The sequence below is a fragment of the Pezoporus occidentalis genome, unplaced genomic scaffold (assembly GCF_034315485.1).
Source record: "Pezoporus occidentalis ecotype Australia unplaced genomic scaffold, CSIRO_AGI_Poc_V1 ctg380, whole genome shotgun sequence".
NCBI lineage: Eukaryota > Metazoa > Chordata > Aves > Psittaciformes > Psittacidae > Pezoporus > Pezoporus occidentalis.
The window spans coordinates 31,006-40,429 of record NW_026915703.1 but is presented as its reverse complement, the minus strand read 5'-3'; the positions used below and the strand labels follow the sequence as shown (position 1 = coordinate 40,429).

General features: G+C 61.7%; 1 protein-coding gene across 3 annotated transcripts; it reads left to right on the top strand.

The window, feature by feature from the left end:
• The first annotated feature begins 9 nt into the window (after nucleotides 1-9).
• On the top strand, nucleotides 10-9,119 carry LIMK1 (LIM domain kinase 1). Of its 3 annotated transcripts, XM_062632059.1 has the most exons (16): nucleotides 13-178; nucleotides 2,054-2,150; nucleotides 3,887-4,025; nucleotides 4,399-4,508; nucleotides 4,592-4,783; nucleotides 5,686-5,791; nucleotides 5,867-6,051; nucleotides 6,136-6,319; nucleotides 6,435-6,521; nucleotides 6,746-6,877; nucleotides 6,977-7,036; nucleotides 7,120-7,185; nucleotides 7,283-7,439; nucleotides 7,552-7,607; nucleotides 7,741-7,898; nucleotides 7,997-9,119. In XM_062632059.1, the coding sequence occupies exons 1-16, from the start codon at nucleotides 121-123 to the stop codon at nucleotides 8,148-8,150; spliced, it is 1,941 nt and encodes a 646-aa protein (XP_062488043.1). In that variant the 5' UTR covers nucleotides 13-120; the 3' UTR covers nucleotides 8,151-9,119. The 3 variants fall into 3 exon arrangements, with proteins under 3 accessions (XP_062488044.1, XP_062488043.1, XP_062488045.1); XM_062632061.1 differs by lacking the exons at nucleotides 13-178; nucleotides 2,054-2,150 and adding an exon at nucleotides 2,538-2,664; XM_062632060.1 differs by lacking the exons at nucleotides 7,552-7,607; nucleotides 7,997-9,119 and having other exon boundaries at nucleotides 10-178; nucleotides 7,741-7,893.
• The last annotated feature ends 305 nt before the right edge of the window (nucleotides 9,120-9,424 follow it).

Genomic DNA, 9,424 nt, shown 5'->3' with positions numbered 1-9,424 from the left:
ACCGGAACCGGAACCGGAACCGGAACCGGACCCGGACCGGACCGGACCGGACCCGACCCGACCCGGGGCGAGGGCGGGGGCGAGGGCAGGGCCTGGCGCGGCGCCGGGCAGTGCGGCTGCATGAGGTTGATGCTGCTGTGCTGCACCTGGAGGGACGAGCCTATGGGAGAGGACGAAGGTGCGTGACCCCCTGCGCTCCCCTCCCCCGCCTGACTCAGCGCTTCCGTCGCCGCTTGGGCCCTGCGACCCCCCCCCCCCGCGCCCAGCCTTCGGCCCCGCGCACCCCCTGCTCTCACCGCCCAGACTGCACCCCCTGCACCCTCCTCTGCACTCTCCATCCAGCTTGCATCCCCCCCACACCCTCTCCACAATCTTCAGCCAGCCAACGTGCCCCTGCACCCGCAGATCACCCTCTGCACTCCCCATCCAGCCCGCATTGCACCCTGCCATCCCCCCTGCACCCCTTTTCTAGCCTGCAACTGTCTTGTCCCCCTGCATCTCCCATGCACCCCCTGTTCGGCCTGCATCTTTCCCCTGCTCTACCCATCTAGCCTGCATCCCACCTGCACCCCCACATCCACCCTGCACCCCTCATCCAGCCCACATTGCCCCCTGCATCCCCCTGCACCCCCTTTTCAGCCTGAATCCTCAAATCTCCTCCTGCACCCCCTATTTATTCAACCTGTATCCCCACCCTGCATCCCCTTGGTCAACCTGCATCTGCCCTGCACTCTCAAATTTCCCCTTGCACTTCAGCCTTCATCCCCCATGTACCCCCAGATCTCCTTCTGTACCACTTCTTTAGGCTGTAACCCTACTGCATCCCTGCCCACACCCTCCATCCAGCCTGCATCCCTCCCTGTACCACAACATCCCCCTGCTGCATCCCATCCAACCGTCATCCCTTCTGCAGCATACAAACACCTTGCACCCCCCACATCCCCTCCAGCCTGCATCCCTCCCTGCAGCATACAAACACCTTGCACCTTCCTTCCTGCACCCCAATATCCCTACCCCCCTATGCCTCATGCCTCCTTCCCTGCACCACCACATCCCTGCTGTGCCTTCCATGCACTCTGCACCCCTAGCACATCTCACCCTCCTCACACCCTGAGGATCTCTGCAGCCCCCCCATCTCTCACCTCTTTCCATTCTGCAGACCACCCCCAACACCCATCCTGCACCCCTTGCTGTCTCTGCACTGATCATATACCCCATCCATGCTGCATCCCTCTCTGCCACCCCAGCACCCATCCTGAACCCCTCTGTTGTCCCCCCCGCACACCGTGCATCCCCCAGCACACATCCTGCACCCCTCTGTCGTCCATTCCCCATTCACCCTACATCCCACAGCACACATCCTGCACCCCTCTGTGTCTCCCCCATGTGCTTTATGTCCCACTGGATCCCTCCTTCACATCCCTTCCAGTCTGACAGTCTTTATCTTCCCCTACACCCATCCTGCATCCCTCCTCTGCCCCCTTCCTGCCGCCTGTCATCCCTCCCGCACCCATCCTGCATCTCAGTATGTGCTCCCGCTCCCATCCCACCCCTCCTGCATGTCCAACCGCAAGCACTAAGCACCCCTCCCTCCATCTGCGATGTCTCAGTGCACCCCAAGCATCTGTCCTGCTGTCCCCAGCCCCCCATCACCCCTGCACCCCCCTACTTGCCTGTTCCCTGTGATGGCTAAGCCCTTGCCTCCCCTTCAGCACCTCTGTGTTGCACCCCTAGGTCCCCAATCCTACCCCGTGCCCCTCAACCACTCTGTGTCCCCCCATCCTATGGGCACCCACGATTAGGTCCCCGGGGTACAGGGGTGGCCTGGCACAGCGGGACCTGACTGGCACTGAGGCCCTGCCCTGTCCCCAGCTCTGGGGACATCGTCACCACGACCTTGTCCCCGTTAGAAGATTGATGGGTGGGGGCCGGGGGGGTGAAATTCATCACCCTGAATGGAGCGACAAGGACAGAGGGACATCCTGGGGGCTGTGCCTGCGGGTAGCTGGCAGGGTGACAGCCGTGTCCCCATTATGTTCCCCCCTCCACGCAGGGACCGACCTCCCGGTGTGTGCGAGCTGCAGGCAGGGCATCTATGATGGGCAGTACCTGCAGGCGCTGAACGTGGATTGGCATGCCGACTGCTTCCGGTAGGAGCGCGCGGTGCAGCCAGGACAGCAGCGGGGACACCGGGATGCTGCCGGGGACAGGAACAGCAGATCCCACTCCTGCCCTGACGACCACACACAGGAGGCTGTCACATGCACCCGAATGCTGGCAGGAGCACAGCTGCAGGGTGCAGGCAGGCCTGGCTGGGGGATGCAAAGCCTGGCAGAGGGCCCCACTGCCTGCACCCCACTGCTGTCCCTTCCTGCCCAATGACCCGTGACGGGACGTGTGGGGCTGATGTCACCCATCCTCCTCCCTCCCTCTCTTGTTTCCTCTTTCACTCCCAGTAGCTTGAGCTGTGGGAGCTCTGCAGAGGACGAGGAGGAAGGTCCCAGGTTTGGGGGGCACAAGGGGTGGCTGGGACCTTGCAGGTGTCCCAGTGGGGGTGGGGGTGTCGAGCACAGCAGGGCACGGGGGTGGTCCCCTCCATCACGTCCCGTGGAGGATGCTGGTAGCAGCACTGAGGAAGAGCCACATCCTGAGCTCCGGAGCCAAGTGAGTGGGTTGGGATGGATGCTGCACCCCTATGGCCCTCTGGGAGATGCTTGAGTCCACCCTCCATGGGCTGTCAGTGCAGTGAAACCGCTGTGGGGCCATAGCTGTATCCAGCCCCCCACAACTCCCCGGCTGCCCCATGGGAGACCAGCTTCCGGCAGCACGGGGCTCACTGGTGCAAAAACCTTTCTCCTCTCCTCTCCTCCTCCTCCTCCTCCTCCTCCTCCTCCTCCTGTGCCCACCACCCCGTGGAAGGAAGTGTGGGCCCCAGCCCCATGTCACTCATCATGGGGGGGATACGGCTCCCCATCGGGGCACTCGGCAGCGTGGGGGTTAAGAGGGCGGGGCCCAACAGCCACACCCCTCCCCCATTGCGCCTCTGCTCCGACTCCTGGCGCGGGGGAGGCCTGGATCTGGCGGTAGAGTCCTCTTGCGATGATGTCATGGGGTGGGGAAATTCCCTGTCCTGACGTCACGCCTGATTGGTTGGATACCACCTGAGCGCGGCACCCGGCCCCGCCTGCGGCAGTCCCCGTGCACCCCCCCTGCACCCCCCGACTGCCCCCTCTGCACCCCCTGTGCAACCCCTGTGCACCCCCCGACAGCCCCCCCTGCACCCTCCCCTGCACCCCCCAGCGCCTCTAGTACCCCAGCAAATCCCCTTGAGCACCCCCTTGTACCCCCGATGCAACACAGCACTCCTGCACCTGCCTGTGCACTCCCAAAGTTCACAGCCCCCTCTGCATGCCTGGATGCACCCTCCCATCACACAGCCCTGTGCACTCCTGCACCCCCAAGTCGTGGCCCCAGTGCAGCTTCTGCATCCTCACTGTGCATCCCCCTCCTTCATGCTAGTAACACGCAGAGTGCTGCACCCTCAAGGCTGGCACATCCCTCTGTCTGTAGCCAGGGTGGCCCATCCCTCTGTGTCTCTATGACCAGGCTGGCACTTTGTTGCAGGGCTGGCATCTCCCTCCCCACACATGTCCCTGCTCCACGTCCTCTGTCCTGTTCAACCCTGTGTCTCTGCAGTGCCAGTCTGCGCTGCTAGTGACACATGGATGTGGTGGCCCTGCAGCAGGGAAAGAAGTGGGGGAAACAGCTTGCCCAGGGAGCTGTAGGGCTGGTGGGCAGGGGGACACTGGCTTTTCCCTGGGGTGACAATGGAGATATAGTGACAAGGGGGACATGGTGACTAGGGGGTCCTTGTCCCTTGCCACAGGTGCTGTGAGTGTGGGGCCTCCCTGTCCCACCAGTACTACGAGAAGGATGGACGCCTGTACTGTAAGAAGGATTACTGGGTGCGCTTTGGGGAGCTCTGCCATGGCTGCTCTGAACAGATCACCAAGGGGCTTGTCATGGTGAGCGTCAGTGGGGACATCGGGGAGACAGACACAGAGCCCTGACCCACGACTCAGCTCCAGGAAGGGGGTGAGGTGGGAAGGGTGTGCAGGTTTAGAGGGACCCTGGAGGGTGTGCCACCATGCTGGGGCTCCGGGATGCAGGGTGGAAGGCCCACAGATGGTGGGGAGATGTCCTTGTAGCTGTCCCCAGCCTGGTGGCATAGCCATCCCCAACCTGATGGTACAGCTGTCCCCACCACTCCACGGCTCAGCCTGCCCTTCCCTTGGCATGGGTGCAGCCACGGGTGCTGCTAGCACTATCCAAGCCCTGGCATGCACACTGGGTGCCCCAGATACCTGGAATCCTGGGGCTGATGGTGTCTGCTCTCAGGTGGCCGGGGAGCAAAAGTACCACCCTGAGTGCTTCAGCTGCCTCAATTGCCACGTATTCATCGGTGATGGGGACACCTATGCGCTGGTGGAGCGCTCCAAGCTCTACTGGTATGTCCCAGCCTGGGAGGGTGGCTTGGGGGACACACGTCCCCTCACAATCCCCACCCACCGGCCTCCTCTTGGCCCCACAGTGGGCACTGCTACTACCAGATGGTGGTGACACCGGTCATCGAGCAGATCCTGCCAGATTCGCCGGCTTCCCGCATCCCACACACCGTCACGCTCGTCTCCATCCCTGCCTGCTCTGACGGCAAACGTGGATTCTCTGTCTCCATCGACCAAGGCTGTGGCACTGAGCACCCCCACACTGTCCGTGTCCGAGAGTGCGTCTGTGTCCCCTCTGCCACTGTCCCTTCCCCAGGGCTGGGGGTATCCTGTGCCCCTTCTGCTGGTGGGATCCACCCTGCAGAGGTCTTTCGGGGTTGGAGGGTGAGGGATGGGGCTGGAGTGTCCCCATTGGCCAGGGGTGGCCAGTGGGGACCATGGTGGCATGTCCCCAGCTACTGGGCTTGGTTTGTGGGGACTGTGCTGGTGTGTCCCTGACCATCAGGGTGGTTTGGGGGTTATGTGCTAGAATTGCTCTGTCTACCAGGGTGACTGTGAGTAGAGGGGTGGCAAATCCCTGTATTCTTGGGATGGCTTGGAGGTACTCCTGGAGGAGTGGCTCATGGGCGTCATGCCTGCAAGTCCCCATAGAATCAACCAGGCTGGTAAAGACCTTTAGGATCATCAAGTCCAACAGTTAGCCAGCGCTGCCAAGGCCACCACTAAACCATGTCACTAATGGCCTCATCTACTACTGCCTATCTCTCAGGGGTGACTTGTGGGTGCCGTGACTGTGTGTCCCAGTCCCAGAGGGGTGATACATGGGTGGTTTGTGGGCAGTGTGCCTGTATTTCCCTTTTTAGCAGGGGTGGCTCATGGGTACTGTGACAGTAATGAATCATAAAATCAGACTGATTTGGGCTGAAGGGACCTTAAAGCTCATCCAGCTCCAGCTCCTGCCATGGGCAGGGACACCTTCCACTAGAGCAGCTTGCTCCAAGCCCCTGTGTCCAACCTGGCCTTGAACACTGCCGCAAGTGCTCACATCTCACAGAAGTGACTTGCAGAGGATGTGGCAGCTTGTCCCCATTGCCTGGGGGTGGCTCATGGGCTGTGTCCCAGCACATCCCCACCCATGACAGTGTTGGGGGCTGAGCCCTGCTGCCTGTTGGCCCTGCAGGGTGGATCCAGACTGCATCAGCCCTGACATGAAGAACTCCATCCATGTGGGCGACCGCATCCTGGAGATCAATGGCACTCCCATTGGCCATGTGCCCCTGGATGAAGTATGCTCTCCCTTGCCCCAAGCCAGCCCCCCTCCCCGGTGCAAAACTACCACCGCAATCATTCTTTGCCCCCAGATCGACGTGCTGATCCAGGAGACCACGCGCTTGCTCCAGCTGACCATTGAGCACGACCCCCACGAGGCTCCTGGCCGCGAGCCGGGGCTTGCCTGCAGCCCCCTGACTGCCCCATGCAGCCCTCTGCGCTCCCTGGTCCCCCCAGCCTGCGGGGAGCCTGGTGCCATGCGCCAGCGGGCTGTCACGTAAGGCCACCAGTTTGCCCGCCTCTCCTGTTGGGGTACGTCCTTAAGGTTCACCCTCTGACCGTCTGTCCATCCATCCTGCAGGAGGAGCTGCAGCACAGACAAGTCTCCAGGCTCCGGCTCGGTAGGTTCGCCAGCGTCCCAGCACAAGGACATCGGTCGCTCTCAGTCATTGCGCGTCGTCTCCCGCACCCATCGCATCTTCCGCCCTTCTGACCTGATCCATGGCGAGGTGCTGGGCAAGGGCTGCTTCGGCCAGGCCATCAAGGTGGGGCTGGATGGCCAGAAGTGTCATGAGCATGAGGGTCTTGGCTCCCCAGGGATGGAGGGGAGGTATCTTCTCCAGCTTTTCCCCAGTGACTCAGCCCCCGTGCGCCCTTCAGGTAACTCATCGGGAGACGGGCGAAGTGATGGTCATGAAGGAGCTGATCCGCTTCGATGAGGAGACTCAAAGGACCTTCCTCAAAGAAGTGAGTGTTCCCTTTCTTTGATCCCCCTAGTCTTGGGGGGACACGGGGGATGAGGCTGTCCCATGTTCTCACCCACCCTGGCACAGGATTCTGGACACACCACCTGAAGCAGGGGTAGCCAGGCACAATGAGGTGCAGGCAGCCCTGCCTGTTCAGTGGAGAACATGTGAGCAGCGGGTCTGGGTGGGTGCTTGGGGTGTCACAGGATTGGGGTGGTCCTGCAGGTGAAGGTGATGCGCTGCCTGGAGCACCCAAACGTCCTCAAGTTCATCGGGGTGCTGTACAAGGAGAAGAGGCTCAACTTTATCACAGAGTACATCAAGGGGGGCACCTTGAGGGGACTCATTAAGAGCATGGTGAGCACTGTGGGGGCAGGTCAGCCCACCACCACCCCACAGCCCCAGTGGGGCTTGGGAACTCCTTTCTCTTTGGCAAATTCCCCCTCCTGCCCCCAGGACAGCCACTACCCCTGGAGCCAGCGGGTCAGCTTCGCCAAGGACATTGCTGCTGGCATGGTGGGTGCCACCAAGAGATGGGTGGGTGGGTGGGGGAACACAGGGCGGGGATGCGTCCCAGTCTCAGCCCATCCTTTCCACAGGCCTACCTCCACTCCATGAACATCATCCACCGTGACCTCAACTCTCACAATTGCCTTGTGCGGGAGGTGAGTCTTGCCTCAGCAGTGTCATCCCCAGGCCCAGGTGGGGGTCTTGGCCCCCTGTGTGGCTCCCCCCGTGCCTCACCCCTCTCCTTCCACCCAGGACAAGAGTGTGGTAGTGGCTGATTTTGGGCTGGCGCGGCTGATGGTGGATGAGAAGAACCAGCCTGAGCATCTCAAGAACCTGAAGAAACCGGACCGTAAGAAGCGGTATACAGTGGTGGGGAACCCGTACTGGATGGCCCCAGAGATGATCAATGGTGAGTCTGGCAACATGAGGGGACATATGGCCAGCCAGGGCTCTGTCCCCAAGCAGGGGACAGAGGTGCAGGCACAGGACATGCAGCATGGCCTGACCCATCTACCCAACAGGGAGGAGCTACGATGAGAAGGTGGACATCTTCTCTTTTGGCATTGTCCTGTGTGAGGCAAGTACCCCTGGGGCTGGGGTACTCACTTGGGGTTGAGTTCATCCCTTGGGTTGGGAGCCTTATGTTTGGGGTCCCTCCCTTCTTGGAGTTAGGGTGCCCCCTTGGGGCTGAGCCAGCTCCTCTTCCCCAGATCATTGGCCGGGTGAGCGCTGACCCCGACTACCTGCCCCGCACCACTGACTTCGGCCTCAATGTCAGGGGCTTCCTGGACCGCTACTGTCCCCCAGCTTGTCCCCCCAGTTTCTTCCCCATAGCCGTCTGCTGCTGCGACCTGGACCCTGAGAAGCGGTGAGTCCTTGAGGACCTCCCCTGGGGGACCCCTGGGGCTAGTGAAGGGTGGGGAACAGACACAGCACGGCTGCGATGTGTCCCCTCTTCTTGCTCAGGCCGTCTTTCAGCAAGCTGGAGCAGTGGCTGGAAACCCTCCATATGCATCTGGAGATCCACCTTCCGCTGAGCTCCCAGCTGGAGCAGCTGGACCGAGCCTTTGGGGAGATGCACCGGCGGAGCGAGGGCGGGCTGCCTGCACCCCCTCGATAGACCCCTGCATCCCCTCTGGAACCACAGGACAAGGAGCTGTGCCCGCTGCCAGCATCTCCTCTGGCTGTCACCATCCCCAGGGCTGGATCCCTGGGGCTCCCTGGATGAGCCCCCCAAGCCTATCTCTGCACGGGCTGCCTGCTGCTGCCCACACTGTCCCTGGGAGCTGGCTCTCCCCGGGGCTGCATGGCCCCTGCACGCTGTAGCTGATACCCCTGGAGAAGCCTGGCCACACCATGGGGACCATCCTTGTGTCTCCCTGGCTTGCTTTGCCTTCGCCCCACAGGGCTGCGTGGCCATTGGCCCCGCACATGCCCCGTGGGCTGCCCCGAACAGAGCCGCGGCCTCGCGGTGGTGCCTTGGCTTTCCATGAACTTGCACTGCAACACAGGAGGGGACCTCCAAAGGGTTCCTTTGGTGGGGGTACATGGCCCCTTGCCTCCCAGGCTCGTAGCAATGCCGTTGTCCTCGGCCAGCCCCTCTAACGCTGCTCCTTGCTGGCACCCAAGGCTTGGGGAACTGCCAGCACCCTCGGCTGAGCAAGGGACCCATGAGGGATGGGGGGCACCCATCTGGTCGCCACTGCCTTCATGTCCCTGCTACCCATGCTAATCCATGACTGCACATCCCTGGGGACAGCACCAAGTGGTCCAGAGGGATGCAGGGATGTGAATGCCCTTGACCTGGGGTGGTGGGGGGCTGTACCATGCGGTGCTTTTCATGCTCTTTATTCAGGTTCATTTTTCTGTAAGATATTTAAAGAGAAGAGTTTGTATTATTTTTTCATACGATGTAGCGTTTGCCATTTGTCACTGCCTCGGTTCTGCTTTCCCAAAGGGATGAAACTGTGAAGCCTCTCCGTTGCACTTTTGCCCGGGAAGTCAAAGGCGATGTCCTCTCCAGAGGCGGGAAGGGAGCTCAAACTGTGATGTACCCCGAGCCGTGAGTCAATAAATCCTTCCCCACTCACTGCCCAGCCTGCTTGGGTATCGCTCGCCTCCGCAGGGGGCTGGGAGCTCTTGGGGAAGTTGAGGCAGGAGGGGACAGTCCCTCTGCTTGGGCTGGTGCAGGGGTACTGGGCTTGGTGGTATGCCCCAGCTTCGTCACTTCTGTGCTGGCAGCACTGTTGTCCCCCTTTATGCTTTTCCCACCCCTTTGTGAGTCACCTTAAAAACCTGGGGCTGATGCCATCCCCACCTGGCCAGCCCCCCCCAGACCCCAAAGCCCTGTGTCCCCTCCCTGGGCCCCATGCGACCATGCTGACTGTCACACCA

Coding starts and splice junctions, on each gene's coding strand:
- LIMK1 (XM_062632059.1), top strand. CDS start 121: ATGAGGTTGATGCTGCTGTGCTGCACCTGGAGGGACGAGCCTATGGGA. Junction 179..2,053: donor GCCTATGGGAGAGGACGAAG/GTGCGTGACCCC, acceptor CCCTCCACGCAG/GGACCGACCTCCCGGTGTGT. Junction 4,784..5,685: donor CACACTGTCCGTGTCCGAGA/GTGCGTCTGTGT, acceptor TTGGCCCTGCAG/GGTGGATCCAGACTGCATCA.